This window comes from Dipteris shenzhenensis, chromosome 7 (assembly GCF_047967505.1).
Source record: "Dipteris shenzhenensis isolate YYH24624 ecotype China chromosome 7, Dip_SZ_1.0, whole genome shotgun sequence".
Classification (NCBI taxonomy): domain Eukaryota; kingdom Viridiplantae; phylum Streptophyta; class Polypodiopsida; order Gleicheniales; family Dipteridaceae; genus Dipteris; species Dipteris shenzhenensis.
Genome location: NC_141602.1, coordinates 16398541 through 16416589, shown reverse-complemented (window position 1 = coordinate 16416589; position 18049 = coordinate 16398541). Strand labels below are relative to the sequence as shown.

The window sequence follows — 18049 nt, the reverse complement described above, 5'->3', positions numbered from 1 at the left end:
TGCAAGCATATGTGTGTGTAAGCAAAAGTGAGGCAAAGCAAGGAAATGGCCATGTGGGTTTTCTGTCTCTGTGTGCAACTTTTTGGGTTTTCCTTCCATGTATGCAACTTCTGAGCTGAGTGTGGCTTGCAATAGATTCAATAGACAGGATACATTTTATCTCAGTGGATATGGAAGTGATACAAGGGTTTCTCGTTATACCTTGCTCAACTAAAACGCCATATGTAGATCAAGTCCTATGCATTCAATGTGAACTAGGCATTCTTCCAGCAGATGCCAGTTGCATTCATATATCAATCCAATACACAAAGGCATCACCTAGCTAGTTTCTGACAAACTAGCAAGGTGAGGGGCCATGTGAGGCAAGCTCGCTCTTGAAGAGATTCTCAGTGAATAAGATATATTCTATTATCTACAAAACGGAATCATAGGAGCATGTTAAAAATGGAAATTGCACTCATAATGCAATCACAAATAGGTACATCATGGTTTTGGCCCGAGATGGCAAAAAATGCAACAGGAGGTCAACGTCTGCAAGTCCAACTTGATATATTTTAAGATTTCCCATCCATGTCTGTGACTTCAGCACCAAGTGTGGTTCATATATTCAGTTTCTGCATGTATCTCAAAGAATATGGAGGGTTCCTTGTGCTAGGCAATTCCTCTATAGATGCCAATTGCAGCCATAACTTTGATTCAATGTAAGAAAATTCAATAAACTCCCAAAAATAAACAGCCCTTACAAGGGAGGCCTATGATACCGATATAGACAACAAACAGTTGGAGGTCCCCCATTCATCTGAAACAAAATAATGCCCACGAGATATGTTATGCTTTTGGCTGATGTAAGACCAAGGTCGCAGGAGCTGAACCTCCATGGAAACATGTCAAAGTATCATTGCACTAATGAGCGACTCATCGACATAGATTTCTGGCAGCGTGTAGCATTGGAACGAATAATCATGCCTGACCAATAAACAGTGGTCTGATTGTATACAAAAACTCCTCCCCACTGTGGAATACACATATCTACTTTTCTGACATTGTAAAATCTACTTTTCTGACATCTTTACAATGAACTCCATTGTCTACATGGGGCACCAGGCCCACCCAAAATCTCTCCCTTGCATGTATGCATCCAGAGCTGTCAATGGTAGTCACCAAAGATACTGTATACTGCAGCTGATTTGCCACCATCGCTAAGGTTGTTTGCCAGCCACAAAATCTTATTTTTTGGCATGCACAGCTCTGCCAGATCAATCTACCTCAACAGAAGTATGGAGAAGTCTGAAACAAGCTATTTCAGAAAAGAACTTCCATTTCATCGGTGCTCAAGCTATTTCAGAAAAGAACTTCCATTTCATTGGTGCTCAAATTTAGCCAGGACTGTTTGCTACTATCTTCGAATGTTGGAAACCTCTCCCGCTACTAATCTCAGGAAGAGGAGTTAACAAGTGGCCACTTTCGGATATGTAATAGTAGTTATAGTTTATTCGGGTCACGAGCTCTGCTAGATGAGGAAAGTGACCCACATTCAGCTTGAATGAGAGCACCTAGAGACACCCATCACATGACACAAATTACACTCCATTTAAAGCTTAATTTAAGAGAAGGTACTGAACTTTTGATCTAGCAAGCAACAACAGCAAAAAAGCACTCTGATACAGGCATTTCTATATCGGTACAGTGCTTATGAACACAACAAGACCATAAATATTTCAAATTGTTGAGCCACAAACTCGTGTATACAGGTTCTTACCCGGAGTAAGAAGACAATACATTCATCAAATTGTCGACCAACACGCTCAATCTCCAACTGGCATCTCGCTTTGATAGCTGGAGCAGCCCCTCCACCACACAAAGTGCGCTGAATAGAGTAAAAATCTAGGGCTAGGCCCAGTATTGTCTTAACCCGACTTGAAATAAGAGCCCACTGCAATACCAGTGCAGACAATTGTGAGGAAACAGCTAGCTCAAAATAATTACACTCTGGTAAAGATCTAACTGGAAAGCTAGCCAATCGTACATCAGTGTCACAAGAAAAATTACATACTGAATTTCATTTTATTTTTGAACATTAAACAAAGATATAAAATAAAAGAGACACATATAATATATGTTGAAAATGGAAGCAACAGAATGTGAAAGAATGAAGCTGAAGCAAGCTCAAATGAAATTGCAGCAACCCAACAAAGCTAGGGTAATCCTAGAGACAAAATCCTAGGATGCACCCACAAACTCAACCTCTAACTGAGGTTGCAGGTAAAAACCTTAATAAAAGGAAAAAGTGCCCCGATTGGCCACTCCCTTAGAAAAATAAATATGTATACACCCCCTTGCACTGACAATGTCACGATGAAACAAGGTAAACATCAATCACCAAACAGACATGAGTTTAAAGCTTTGCAAGAGGCTCAAACTTTGAAGGAGGTAATGCTTTGGTGAAAAGATCCGCCACATTCTACTGTGTAGGGCAAAAGACCAAGCTGATATGTCGTGCACATAGCCGCTCTATGTGTGTGTGTGTGTGTGTGTGTGTGTGTGTGTGTGTGTGTTTTGTGTTTATAACAAAACAAACAATCATAGAGTTTTTGGTGACCCAACTTTCTCAGTTTACTCTTTCTTCAGGCACTCTTTGCAACAATTGTTTTATGATTGTTTGCAAACAGGGTCTCTAGATCAGGATGTATATTTGTCATATATTGACATCGTTGCTTGATGTATTTTGAGCATATCCTGCTTTGGGATGCTCATCTTGTAATATAAAAGCAACAATATTTTCACCCAAAAAAAAAGTGTGTGTTGTGTTTATAACCATGGGTCTGCTCTTGTGATTTTTACTAGGTTTGTTATTGGGCGCTATGGACTCTATGAAAGGACCATAACCATCGAGTCTTTCGTGATCCCTCCCTGGCGTTCTTCCAGGCATCCTTAAGCCAGTCATTTTTTATTGCCTACATGCGTGCGACCTAGATTATCCCACCTTCTTGTCATACAATGATATCTTACACAGCTTGTAACTGGCCGTCCCTTTTGTTGGGACTGTTCTTTGTAATAAAATGACAACGCAGGACAGAGCAGAGTTTCTTCATTCCTTTTCTTGTATTACAGCCCATTCTGAGAATAATAGGATTAAATTACTGAATTGAGAGCTTGTGCAAAGAGGAGAGAACCTATAGAAATGGGAAGTTATCAATCCATATTTAGCCATATCACAGATGTTTGAGTCAATGTGAGGCACTTGTGTTATTCAACATAGTATACTCAGGTTGTTGTCATTTATCATGGATATCAACTTCTAAACCTAAAAAAGATTGAGTAATGCTAAGATCCAAGAAACTACAATAGCTTCCACTGGATGTGCAATTTGAGTTCACAAAACTCTCAAGGATAAAGTCCTACACCAAGAGAGTTAGGATCTTTGTGCATAAAATCTTTAAAGTTGAAAAATGTGGGACAAATAAGTCATCTATGAATCTCCTACTTGACTAAGTATAAAAGAGCAATTGGACAAGCCTCACAAGAGATTGATACTTGCATAAACTCAAATTTGTGAGTAAAAAGGTATAAGTTTGCTAAGAAAATAGCACAATTAGCGCCCATCGGAATACCAATGCTTTGCTGAAATAAAGAGTCTCCTAGAGTTATGGACACATTATATACGTGAGAGTTCAACAAATAAAGGATCTTGTGCACAGATCTTGCTTCTTAATTTCATCCAACAGAAATCAAAATGCAAGGCTGATTTTTCAACTCTTAAAACTTTGCATCTATCTTTTTCATATCTGCAAATCTTAGTATAGAATGTAGTAAAATCAAATGTTTCAAGCAAGGTTGGAGTACACTTCTCTTCTACACGCCAAGAGGAGTTTTAAAACTTTACACTAGGTATAACGCCCACCGAATCATTCAAATTTTAGCTTAAATCTAAGGAACATCAGCCTCTGTAAATAAGTTTCTCCAAAGTTCATGGACAATTGGTAATATGGCCTTGAAGCAATAACTCAACCACTTTGAGACATCATTTAGAGAAGTCTTACAAGCCGCTGGAATGAATATAGGTTTCTTATGATTTTCATGCACCTTCCAAGCTGGACAAACATAAAGAAGACTTGTGTTGCAAAAGAACCCAAAAGACTTACCAAAATTTCCAAATCAAATACTTTTGAAATGTACCACAACTAGCATACATCATTGCTACAGAGTTAGCCTCTCCTAGAAGAGATTGCAAATAAAACATTTTACAAGTGAAGAAAAAATTACTTGAGCATTTATCTACATAACAAATCACAACTTGTACTAGGATTTACGCGAGGATATATCCTTTGAAGAGCGAGAGCTACCACTATCAAAGGTGTGAACCGAAGGAACTTCTCTTAACTATCGACTTCCAATGTGGTAAGAGATCTTGGACCCCTAAACTTGGATAGCAAAGTTACAGATTCCTTTCTCTATGTCTTTTAATAGGCATGAATCCTTCGAAGAAGAGAGTCAAAATTTTGTGCCTTTTAAGAAAAGCTGCTATGGAAGGCACTAGGAAGGATAGAAGTATCAGCAGTAACAACATGTCCTAAAGAATTAGCAACGAAAGGGGAAAACTTTTTACTAGCGCAACAACAAGGTTTCTACCAATGTCTGCTTAATTAAAGGCCTTTTGTCCTAATGCACACATTTATGGCTAATAATCCTTTTATCAAGTTGAACACTGAAACCTCGTAAGAAACAATCCATTTGAGAAAGACATGGATGCATAGAATAAAAGTTCAAGCAAAGGAAAACTCAACCCTAGGGGCAACAATAATTGGAGAGTCAGCGTACCAATTTATCCGGTGCAACTAGGCATTGCCTTTGAATAGATACAAGATATGCATCATGACAAACTATCACTTCATCCAATGAGTGTGCAGAGGCCATCCCCTCACAAAGTTCTACCCATGCGCTGTATAGCACCTACAACCATTCCAGGGTTCAAAGCATCTCTGTCAGATCATAGATGTGCACCTTATCACACTATAAAGACTGTTTAAAAAAAACCATGATTTACGCTCACCAGAAATTGGTTACGTTCACAACCACAATCTAATCTTACTAACCCGATCCATGACATACTGATGTAAAGTGTTAACAAAATGCATCAGCTTTTGTTGCAGCAACAGCTGCTGCTTTAAATTGGTGGCATCTCCTCCCCCATTCTGCAACCAGTAGCTAGTCAATTGTGCAAGATCCAAATTGGACCCAAACAAGCCCCCAAAAGAGAACAAAAAACTCTCTCTCACACACACACACACACCACCCCTAAATAAAAAACGGGCAAAACAAGCATTACATCGACTCCCTATTAAAAAAGAACATGGTTGTACCATACAAAGAGAAAAGTTCAAAATGTCCCAAATCCCAAACTTAATGAGAAAATTTGCAGGCGATGCATCTTTGGTAGCATGACAGACAGAAGTCCAAGAATCTGTTCATAATCAAATGTGACAAAATGCAGTAAACAACCCTTGAATTTCAAGATGTGAATGTAAGCCCAAGTCGTGATGCTGTTCCAAAGAACTAGAGCTCACCTTCCACATCCACCTGCAGGCTTTATCGAGAGCGAATTTGGCACGCTTGATTTTGAACAAGAATGCCATCACCTACAGCCAGGCTGAACACATTTATTGAAGCACTTGGATCTCACACAAAACAACAGTCTTGCTTGATTTTGAACAAGAATGCCATCACCTACAGCCAGGCTGAACACATTTATTGATAGCACTTGGATCTAACACAAAACAACAGTCTCTCTCAAAATGGTCACCGCTATCCTTCATTACACAGCCAGTACCTGGTTGTATTTCTTGATGGCATTCCTGTCAATAATTAGCTCCAGCGGCCAAGCCACCTGCACCACACACCAGCAGTTACTCGTGAATGTACTGTTGTCATCATGCATTGAGTAGATATGTGAGATTACATGTTCCACAAACATAGATGAAACAGTTCTGAATGTATCAGGTTCAATAGGCCCATTTTAAGATTCAAATTTTATCCATATTTTAGGGCTAGTAATACCAGAGAAACCCTTTTTTTTAAGGATCTACTTAGTAGAGGCTTACTTTATACACGAAAAATAGATTATCCAAGGTGTCGATGCCAAAAGTCAGGTTGCGCCCAGCAAAATGAAGAGGCACCGGACCAGATCCTTGCTCTGCTCCTGACATAGACCGTGGCTGCACTGTAACGACTACAGAATCTAAAGCAGGAAGAAGCATACCATCTGCTGAGCTCCGAACCGATTCCTGACAAAGCATTGCAGCAACTGTGTTACTGGCAACTCCACCCCTTAAAATCATAGAACAACTTGGATTGCTAATTCTACCTGCAACATCGTGTTCAGTTCATAGAAATCATCCCAAGGCTCTCCACGGTCCAGCTTATTGAAAAGCACTGAAGAGAACTGCTGTAGCAAGTCACCTACATGGTGACCAAAATAAATGTACGTGGCCCATTTAATCCATACATAATCTTATGTCCTGTTAGATACTTACCAAAGCAGCATCTTCAAAACTCAATTCTAAAGAAAGGGACCTGATTAGTTACTGACAGCAAAAGAGCAACCAGTTCAATTCATTAGCATACCAGAACCAATCAAGTAAACTGCTCGTAACACTGAGAGTTCTTCCATCAGCCTCCACTCTCCCATAAACCTGTTTAGCACTTGCTTACCTACAGCTTCTACCTGTTCACAAAATGTAAGTACAAAAGATAAGATAATGCTTCAAACAAAGCAGGTAGCTAGCAAAGCAGTTCGGAACAATAGAAAATAACGCTGTAAAAATCAAATCAAGGTCCAATCCTCAATGCTTTTAAAATTATGTACAAATAACTGTCAGCACTTCCCACCAGTTCTCCCAGCACTTGGTTTCAAAACAATGTGGATTTCTAAGAAACCAATAAAAGACATGTAAAAGATTAAAGAACATGCCCTGTAAAGCAAAATGCCCAATGTAGTTCAATGTCGTGATAGTCACCCACAATGTAAAACCCATCCAAATCCGTTATGCATAGCAGGGTTGGCCAATATGAGATGGCCACTGGTGTGCTGTAGTGTCAACGTAAACTATTGCATAAACATGTAAATGTGCTTCACCTGTACACATATCCACACACCAACATGCACAAGCATCCATTTGTACACTTTCTTTGAACTGAGTTCTGCCAAAACTCCAAAGGTCAAGAGTGGCTCATCTGAGGGTATTTATTAGCATTATGATATATCCAAAGGTAGATGTACTATTTTTCTTTTAAAAGCAGGGTTAATAGGCAAGTCTTCCCACCACCTCATATGTGAAAAACCTTGGACAAACCTTTGCACCTAGTCTTCTAGCATGGCTGCCATTGGCCAACAGCTTCCTATTGGTTCATTGCTGGTAAAAAACAAGACATGGTAAAAGGAAGCCATCACCCACTTGAATTCATTTTCTAATAGAGTACATAGTCTAAGGCTTTCTTAACACACATTCATGTAACACCTTTGTTTTACACAAACATTTGCTAGAATATAGATAGGTCTAATGCATGATGCATGGCTAATACTTAACAAGGAAGCAAACACGAGATTGAAGACAACACACAAACACAAGATTGAAGACAACACACAAACCAAACTCTTGTCATACCAAGCAAGCTTTGATGAGCGCTTTTTAAGGACCTCTGAACAAGAAAGAAACACTTCCTAGCAAGAATTCTGCTTAGGGCACACGAACTAGAGGCCATGGAGGAGCCTCATGTAATAACAAGGTCCAAATTGTAATTAATGAGCCATAAATTTAGGAATTCCAGTTCCAACACAAAGCCTTAGATATTCCTAAGCATGGTCCACACTTAAAGCGACACATAGCCCTTATAAGTTGTAACATGCTTGGAAAGCATTAGTGTTATGTCCACGACCAGATGTAGCATAGGTATGGGGTTCACCAAACCCCAGGCCTAGTTGGCAAGGATCTAGGATTAGATTTGGAGTCAGTGTGGGGTCTAATCCGGGATTAGGATTAACCTAAGGATAGACCTAAGCTAGCAGATGAGGTCTAGATCAATAGGATTGAGCTAGTCTACTATACTTGGTCAGGGTAAGCCAAATTGGGATGAGGCTTGACCATAAAGCTAGGGATGCTTCTTTAGAGGCCAATAAAGCAAAATACCTAGCCTATAAGTATAGGCTAGGGGCTCAGTTGACGGGGTCCTGAGGATGCGTTCCTCAGTGACCATGACCTGCTTGGATGCAGTATTTCAAGTTATCATCTACCTATACTGGGTCAAGGGGTATGGGGATTGCACTCCTAGGCGCAACAGATTACCATGGCTAGCATTGTCCTCTTCAATGGCACTATCAACAACAAGTGACCAGAGATGCCGGTATGCACGCACAGAGGATGGTTTGAGCAACTGGGACTCCACATATATAGACCCCCTCCCTTCTAGTATAGCATTTACGCACCGTTCTCTCCTCTCCTGTCACACGAAGTCAGCCAAGTCATCCGCGAGGATCTTTTAAAGCTACACACATTCCGGATCTCGTTGGGACCGAGCGAGCTTCCAATGAAGCTCATCTTCTACAGGGATCATTGTTTACATATCACAGAGGAGGGTTTCAATTACCCACCAGGATATACGCAGATCCACTTACCCTACTCACTTAGGATCTCTATTGAGCAGTTTCGGGTCTCTTCACATAGACTGCGCATTGAGAGTGGCAGGGCAGAGGGTCTACCACTGGAGAGGCGCATATGCACATTATGTGACATACAAGAGGTCAAGTCGAAGGAGCATTTCATTTTGAGGTGCCTAGTATACTATGGGATCCGAGAATGCTTCTACTGCCTCTTCAAAGACAGTTCTGCAGTGGTCCCAATTTCTCTCCTATCTAGACCAGAGATGCTTGGCGGCTTTCATCCATGAGGCAGTGAGGCACCGCAAGTGTCTACTTCGATCACGAAGACACAAGTAGACCTCCTCCTTGGTAGACTCTTCTCAGAGCTCGATCACGAAGTTCTTCCACCCAGAGCATATGGACCCCCATACTACGAGGCCTCGACATGATCGGGATCCAGAGCTAGCGACACAACAGCTCAGACAAAGGGTTGACCTATAGATTGCACTTGGGGATATCCCCTCTTTGTTCAGAGTCGGGGCTCGACCGACAGGGGTCACTGTAGCCCTTGTTAGCCACACTATAACCAAGAGACGACACAGGACCCCACTCACCAACAACTGACAACCCTCTATTACCGACCTCATGCTTCTGTTATCTCATCCATCTTGATGACTTGATGATGAGGAGAACGATGATGATGATGATGATGATGATGTAATTGATGTGTAGTCGGTCACTCTCACATGAATATGTAGTACTTAGCACTAGCTTTTTACATTCTGCATTAGTGTGGATGCTCGTTCAATAGCTCCACCCTCATAGTTTGTCTCACGATTCTCACAGTCTCATAGACCCATCGGTCTTCCGAAGACTTTAATAAACTCTCTCTCACACACACACACACACACATTCATGAAGGAATGAAAGAAAGAATTTACAGAAAGAATGAATTATGTAGAACATTTAAAACTAAAAGAACCCCTTACACTTATGTACCGCTTCCTACAAAGATACCCCACTAGGGTCTACGGTTGACCAAACCTGGTTGAGGGCTGTTACAATCAACTAGCTTCCCCACACATACCCATCCAGCTAAGTGAAATACATTGTGGAAGCCCGAGCTAATTGTCACATATCTAAAAATAGATATTAACCAACCACATATGTACAGCTCCTTGGGTTACAACAGCCCCCCCCCATTGAGTTTATATGCATTGCTTCAATGTCATAGGAATGAGGTACAAGCTAATCCACCAATACACAAGATTGAGGATATGATCCACTCCTCATCTCACTACATCAACAAACAGATGATAAAAACTCATCTGCATGCAAGAAAGGCAACCAAAGGAACGCCACCCTTCAAGGAAGCCTGTCATCGAGTGTCCGGGTCAAATGCTTAGGTCCACAAGCATAGCGACCATAGTTACCAAGGAACATGAATGTTTCGGAAATTCGAGTATTCTAAGCTGTTTTTTCTCATGCTTAACATGATGTATTCCTGCACTTGAGCTTGCTCTGCGGTTTTTATTCATACTTAATGAAGTACTTTTCTTGAAAAAAAAAAGAGGACAGGAATGTTCCGAGAAGGAGGAACGGAAATCGAACCATACGACACATCATCATATGGCTTAAAACTATGTTGAAAAATGAAAGAAACTAACATTTTACAGCTTTAAACTTTATATACAAGCTCTAAAATACCCATTTGAAACTTTTAAAGAGAAAAAGAAAACAAAAATTGGCCGTTTTGGTTCCGGCCTGCTACCTGGAACGGCATTCCAGATGTCGGAACGCCGTTCCCTGGTAACTATGATAGTGCACCCACACCAAGCTAGATTCAAGGATCCAGAAGTGCATTTTTATCGGCTACAATGAGCCATCCAACGCAGAAAATAAGAAAAGGAAATGTATGAGAAAGAAAGGAAAGAAAGATTATTGACGTCTACGGGCGTGCGTGCGTGCGTGCGTGCGTGTGTGTGTGTGTGAGTGTGTGTGTGAGAGAGAGAGAGAGAGACTTGGATGCTACTAGCCTTGAAGTGTTTTCTGACTGTTTTTGAGTTCTTCCATTAGGCTCTCTTTTGGAGTCTTATGTCATGTACATTGATCTCATGTTAATAATATAGTTACTGGTTTCACACAAAAAAAGTGTGTGTGTGTGTGTGTGTGTGTGTGTGTGTGAGAGAGAGAGAGAGAGAGAGAGAGCTAAATTAGGTGAAATATCCACCGCAACACACCAATCCCCCGCAACGACAAGGAAATAATTATTATCATTAAATTTCACTCAGTTATTATTTATTTATTTATTTATTTTAAAAATAATGATAAATTTAAAAATAAGGTAGTTGGGGGGGACAGGAAAAACACTAAACAAAGCAAAACAGAACTGGTACCTAAGTGTAGAAGACCTCTAAAAATAGAACAAATCTAAGAACTAAAAGAAAATGGGCCTTGAAGCTCCCCACTTTGGATTTTGATTCTACAGTCAAGGATTCTAAACGTACCCAAAGCCGAAATTCCAAAGATATAATGACTACAATGCGGAGTTTCTTCATTACTTGTCTTGTATTATAGCCATTTCTGAGAGATATGTCACTAAATTGAGCACTCTTACTTGTGCAAAGGCGGGAGAACCTATAGAATTGGGAAGTAGTCACTCCATTGTTAGCCATATCAGAGATGTTCGAGTCAGTGTGAGGCATTCATATGATATTCATGCAGCATACTCAGCTTGTTATTGTTTTCCATAGAATTTTTCTGAACTTCCCAACTGACATGATTCTACTTTCCTTCCATGGGCATGTAGAGAGGACACGAACCTTGGGAGGGATTTCCAAGATGGATGGCTCGTGAAGACACTAATAGGGACCCCAACTTGGTGAAAAACGGTATTAGTGATAAAAGATGGGGGGAGGGGAAGGGATAAATTGAGGGAAGGATAAGATGGCACGTGTCCCCGCTCCAGATTGTTCTACACCGCCCTGCTCAAATACATATAAAAAGAAGGTCGAGCTTCTGCTGCGCATACGCTTCGTATTTGGACTCGCCCTGTTACTTGTTTCAGATGCATGCGATCAGAGCGGAGGAAATGGGAGGTCAGGGGATGTCACCGAGTCGGAGGGGAGGGAGTAGCTGTGGGGAGGCAAGGCGACGGGGGAGACGCAGGATGGGCTGAGTGGAGGGCTGCGAAGTGGAGGGGCAGGGAGGGCTGATTCTACCACTGATCGCACCTGCTAGGCTATGGTGAATTCTATCAAAGGCTTTCAAGGAGGCTGAAACGCAATTAGGCTAACGCAATTAGGCTACGGTTCAAGGGCTTTTCAAATGGGCATCATGAACACTGGCTGGCCTCTGCAAATATCAAAACAGTTGGCATTCAGTTTCATTGGCGTTTAAAAATTCGTCAAGCTGATTGTTCTGCGATTACATGCGTAGTTCATCCAATGCAATATCTGTATGCCGAAGGAATTAAAGCAGAATATTACGAAGCTATTGCAACAAATCCCATGAAAATCTGATGCGGGAATGCAAAGATACATAATTTTTTAATAAGGCAAAACACGATGTGTCATGAAGGGGACAACTCTATTTGAAGTTATACCATATACACCTCTCAAAAAAAAAAAACCCTTTACAAGAATCACACCCCCCTTCATGTGGATACCCTCGAAGCACATACCCTTTCAACCTTTCAAGTGTAACTCCACTCTCTCTATAAGGAAACATATTATATGGAACAATGCATTTTCAGAAATTCTGATTCCATACAGACCTCGTTCTCTATTACCATTACAATCTCTACTGGCCCTACGTTTTATGAAAGCCTATGCAGATGACAACAATCATTGAGACTTGCTTTCATAAGTTCAAATGAATGCTTAGTCTGTACAGGTCCAGGCAATCCAATCTAGGTTTCATTGGTGCAGTCGAGGGAACAGGGTTTCCCCAACTTAAGTCTAATCTATGGAATAGGCAACAATATGTCAATGTTCTGGTCCAGGGAATAGCCTTCCCCAAAGTTGAATGTGTGTCTTACTCACAGCTCTTGGTGAGCCCTCAACATGCCTTTGGCATGGCTAGCTTTTTTTATGCAGTGTGGAAGCCAAATTATCTCCAACAACTTCAAACGAAACCAATCTAGTATTGAAAAATATCCAAAAAAGATGTACACAGGGATTGCATGATGTTCAATGCCCTGAATGCCAGAACTGTGCCTTTGACCTCAGAGCCCAATTCAATTTACAATTTACATTTGTAAGACTAGAATAAGTCCAATCATACAAATTTAGATTTTTTGTTGTTCTAAAGATTAAAAATCTACACAGAAAATAAAAGAGAAAATGAAAGAGAAGAAAAAAGAGGTAAACAAAAACTTTTATGAAAAACAAAAGGAAGACATACTTAGCAAGTAATTTACAAATCCAAAAGAAAAAGGGTAAGCAAGTTTCATTGGATCTTACGCCCAAGGTTATACCCAGCCTGAATGTAGGGCATTTGACCCAAGGCGTTCAATCCTAATAAGGTTGATGTATGATTGATTTTCCTTCCTGTTCGTGCCTGTTCCGTTTATTTAATTCTCTTCAGCAAAGAGTTCTCCGTGTTGAGTTCTCTACATGATTCCAGCGTCATGTACGATATATAGGATGTTATAACGACCAAGTACCACTAGTCTTGGACTAAAACATTCTGAGCTCTCTGGATTTATAAAAAAGGAGCAAACCATGAAACTAAGGATTGTTTGTTTTCTAATGGAACAAATTCACCACATGAGAACCTAACAAACATGAGGCAGAGTTTTATATTTATTACTTGTTCCTGAATGGAATTGATCAGGCATTTTTGGACAAGTATTTCAGGCAGGGGCGTCACTTTAAGCTCTGCTTTCTGCAGCTGATCAAACATTATTGATTCAACTCTATTCCGATGTTGAGCAGAGTGCACTTTGAACAAAGCCAAACCTTCCTGCATAGTAGTAGGAAAAAGACGTGAGCTTTGTTCTAGACAGACTGGATAAACAAAGCTTTAAAAATTGTGCAACCACAAAAGGCAATAAGCTCTAAACAATATCCATACCTTGGATGAGGGCAGCATTGTTGGAAGTGAAAAGAGGCGCTCAAGCGCTTTGAAATCCAACTTTGCATGCATCATCAACAGATTCCCACAGCCAGACCCATTGCTGTAGTCAGTGCCTCTTAAAAACGGGCTGCCTTTAAAATGTTGTTTCTGGTTATTAGGACAAATCTCACTACTACCACAAACTGTTGAGCCTGGTGTAGAATGCTCTGCAGCTTCACTATCACTGAAAATGGCCTCTCGAAGATCTTCATCATTGAGAGGGGGCAGCAGACAACATTGTGCCAGACCCAGGCGTGAGTCCTTTGTACTGGTTTTAAGAACAGAAACCTCAGGTGCATTAAGGAAAGGTCTCTGCTTCCCAATAGAACATGTCTCATTGCTAGCCTCACAGCTTGTGTCCTCCCCTAAAGAAAAGCATGATACATCACGTTCAAATTGGCTAGACTTATCCAAAGGCTGTGGTAATGGCCTTCCTTTAGATGCCAGCGTACTCCACTGATGCCAAAAATCATAAAAGAAACTAACCTCTTTTGAGGATTCTATATTATTGCTACATTCATGCATTTTTTGCTGTTTAACTGATGTATTAGAGGAAGAACGGAATCCAGCACCCAAAGGGGGTAGACATGAGCTGGTCAATGTCGGACTCTGGCTATTAGTGTCATCTGCAGTCCTATGACACACATGCTGCAAAAGCTGAAGTGACTTGCCAGCTGATAGTATTGATTTGGCAATAGGTTGAAGAAATGTAGGACATACAAGCTTATCTTGATGATTAACAAGGTCCACTGACTTGGAATTCACCAACTGCAATGAACTAAATGCTCCCTCCAGAAAATCATTGGTCTGCAACCCTGGACTGCTATTTACTGACGTGGTTGCCCCTTTAAATCTTCCCTCTTGCTCGTCACCTTTGTCCAAAGAGTGAAAAGAGCGTAAACAAAAGCCATGCTGCCAAAATGCTGCATCCTCAATAGCAACAGACTTGTTGGCATAGAAAAAAAGCTGATAAGAGCCACCACTCGATCAGAATCAAGTAATGAGTCAAAGTGCAATCCAATTACAAAAGGAAGGACCTCAGCCTAAGTTAAGCATGCACCTCACCAAAAGGGTCATCAAGAATTCCTTCATGTAGCCACGCATCCAAAGATTGTGCCAAAGGTTGTAGACTGCCAAGAAACAGGATAAGCAGAGTACCATATGGCTCTTCCTGTGAAATGACACAAAAACATATCTCATCAAAGGCCCATAATACAATGCATTGACTAGATAGTCAAATACTGAGATGTACATTTAGCTTACTTCTCCATCTTGAAGCAAACAGAACTCTGACATCTTCTTGTAAAGGAAGGACAGAATGTGAGCAGCCAACTCTGCTGCTGATTTTCCACCCTCGCACAAGATATCCTTATGAGGAATTGCCTCATCCACCACTTGTTCCAGAAACTCAGCGCCTGCGCAGACACTGCCTACTTGAGTGAGTTCCTTTATATTTGCCAGAATCTCAGCTCTTGATGTACAAATAATGGGTCTCCTTGCCAATGTCTGGAAATCCTCCAAACCATTATTTAGAAAAGGCAACATGTACCACAATATCATGACAGGCAACTCCATCACGCATAGCAGGGACTAGATACTATGACATCCCCACCGAAGTTATCAGCACCCAAGAGTGGGTGTGTAGACCAACAAAGGCTAATCAAAAAGTACGTCCGAGGACATTATCGCCCCAGGGGAAAGACAGAATAGCAGTGATCTGCACCACAGTTACACCACAAACTTCCACCTGTTTTCCACATATGAGTTACAATTCAGAATGCCTACATACAAAAAATCCCAATACAATTCAAAGAATAGAAGGGAAAGACTAGATGGAGAGCAGCAGAGAGGTAAAGGGAAGGGGCATGATCTGTTTATAGGCTTCATTTTTATGTTCTGTATAAGTCTTCTGTGCATATAAAGTGTTCCGCGCCTAAAATTTGATATTGCTGTAGCCCATCTTTGGGATTTCAGATGACAACGCTGACCTCCTCAATGAGCGCAAGCTATGCATGATTCTCATCGGAACGACTCCACTTCCTTTCCCCTTCGTACACATTTCCGATGGTCCACAGACCTGTCTGAATATCTTTTAATAAACGAAGTCGACGAAGAAAGCTATAAGGAGACAAAGAAGCCATGCCTGAGTTCATGGATATAATAACCACGTCTACCTAATAAGTAGAGTTCCAAGCATGTTACTTTTCTGTACGGCCCATTTAGGTTGGACGTCACGTCAGCCACCTCGAGTGCGCAAGTCTCTCTCTTTGAATAACAAACAACATACAGGAAAGCCACACCGTACAGCAAGGTTAACTTCTTCCTGTGGAGGATAGGGGGTGGGCATTTCCCTATAGGCAGCCATGTCCCGTGGTTGCACGTGGATGATATATGCAAGATATGCAGAGCTGCTGCAGAGACCCTTATCCATTTGTTTTGGGGGTGTCCATGGGTTTGGAATGTGTGTGGTCTTATCCGGTCGAGGTGTGCCAAAAGCATGGGTTTGGAGTTCATCTCCAAGGGTGCTGCTATATTTGGAGCTGATCTTGAATCAGATAAATCTGTTCTCTGGAATATTGTCAGATATGCAACTCTTCATAGGATGTGGGTTGCCCGGTATGAGGCTTCGTTTATTAGTTCTGTTGTTTTTTCTTTGTCCTGTAAGCAGGCGGTTATGGAGATTGCTACTCAGACTAGATGGTTAGTGGCCAGCTGGCCTGATGAGGCTGTGAGAGCTCGTCTTCAGAGCATTATGTATGAAATGTCTTTTGGAGTTTTTTGAGTAATATATGAGTAGACCACTTTCAATAATTTAAAAAACAAACAAACAAACAACGCAGACATGTGCGTGCATTACCCAAATTCACGCACACGAGCCACTTGATATCAGCCTTACCAGGACAGACAAGCTGCAAGGCTTAGGAGAGTAACAGTAGTGCCAGCACCCACTCCTACCGCCTCCAATTCCTTTTTTACTGCCGCCTTGCGTAAATGCTGTCAGAAAAGAAGAACGTAAGACTGAGCGGTGAGTGATCAAACTAGCTACTGGACAAAAATCCTATTGTGCATTGAAGTACCTCGAGCCTAAGCGATACCGCACTTGCGAAAGCCTGCAAAGTGGGAGGTGCCCGTAAATGCAGAGGTCCCGCATTGCAGGAGAAAGTTGCGACTCGTTTGAGAAAAGCCTCGACCCTTCGCAAGCTGGAAGCGGCACAGACAAAGCGATGCACGAGGCGAGCGAGGCTGGATTGAGACAAGTGCGACACATGGACGCCATCTTCGAAATGGAATCGCTGGCTCGACTCTTCCCAGAAGAAGGATTTGCTGGGGAATCCTTGAAGCATTTGCAAGACCTCTCGCACCTGGACCAAAGCGGAAGACGACACACCATAATGGCAAAACGACAGGTGCAATCGAAAGAGGCAGGGCAGAGATGAAGGTGACGATTCGCACCAAGGATGCTTCAGTGGTTCGGGACGGGAGTTTAGGGCCTGCAAAAGGAATGCCGGCAGTGCGGAATCGAGAGATGCGATCGATCAAGCAAGTACTGCGAAGATCGCAGAGATTGTCTGCGGGAAGACGATTTGATATGAGGAGAGAAAGATCAAAACAGTGATGAGCTGAAGCAGCATAAAGAAGGGAAGAAACAGAGAGGAGCACCTGGAGCAGAGGGCGCCATAGCCACGCCCTAGCAGCAGCTCGTAGAAGCACAATTTTACTGTTGTTGTAGAAGAGAAATAGCACTTCTAGATACGGAATGGCCCCCGGGAAGCACTTTCCCAAACGGAAGCTCGCCGTTTGGTGGCCATTCTATTCCGGAATGGTCCCCCGCCATCACTTTCCTGGCTTGCGTCCAATTTTCAAAAAGGCTCTGGCCCTAGGTCACCGGTTCAAACCTTGGATGCTGCGGCGTGGTGTCGTAGCTTGAGGTCTAGGGTGTGTATCTGTGGTGTGCACGTGAGTTGACACATGTGACCCCCTCTGCCTACCAATCCCAAGCACCACAGGTGCATGAGTGGGGTCGGTGTATGATAAAAATGAAAATAGAATTTCGACACATTATTGAAATCAAGTGCAACGCGTTAGGCAAGTTGTTGACGATCCGATCATCAATCGCAAAAGTAAACCCGGCCTTGAATACAATTGTTTACCTTCCAATTCCATCAGCCAAGCGGTCGCCGTCAACCTTAGATAACACAAATTTGCTGAGATGGCAACAAAACGTTTGATCACGACTTGATGTCAACAACCATTTTCCAACAAAAGGTTCAATGTTAACAATTGTTTTCAACTGCTCCC

At 41.7% G+C, this 18049-nt stretch overlaps 1 protein-coding gene across 2 annotated transcripts; it reads right to left on the bottom strand.

Moving 5' to 3' along the window:
• Nucleotides 1-358: 358 nt before the first annotated feature.
• Nucleotides 359-17462, bottom strand: LOC147900006 (uncharacterized). 2 transcript variants are annotated; one of them, XM_087376933.1, is made up of 17 exons: nucleotides 17411-17462; nucleotides 17204-17319; nucleotides 16828-17112; nucleotides 16647-16744; nucleotides 15014-15176; nucleotides 14811-14921; nucleotides 13709-14716; nucleotides 13445-13597; nucleotides 6622-6721; nucleotides 6362-6456; nucleotides 6099-6281; nucleotides 5828-5884; nucleotides 5565-5636; nucleotides 5094-5192; nucleotides 4819-4950; nucleotides 1760-1933; nucleotides 359-1553 (listed from the first exon to the last, which is right to left on the bottom strand). In XM_087376933.1, exons 1-17 carry the CDS (start codon nucleotides 17427-17429, stop codon nucleotides 1377-1379), a joined length of 3042 nt encoding a protein of 1013 aa, XP_087233059.1. In that variant the 5' UTR covers nucleotides 17430-17462; the 3' UTR covers nucleotides 359-1376. The 2 variants fall into 2 exon arrangements, with proteins under 2 accessions (XP_087233059.1, XP_087233060.1); XM_087376934.1 differs by lacking the exons at nucleotides 359-1553; nucleotides 1760-1933 and having other exon boundaries at nucleotides 5051-5192.
• Between the last annotated feature and the right edge of the window lie 587 nt (nucleotides 17463-18049).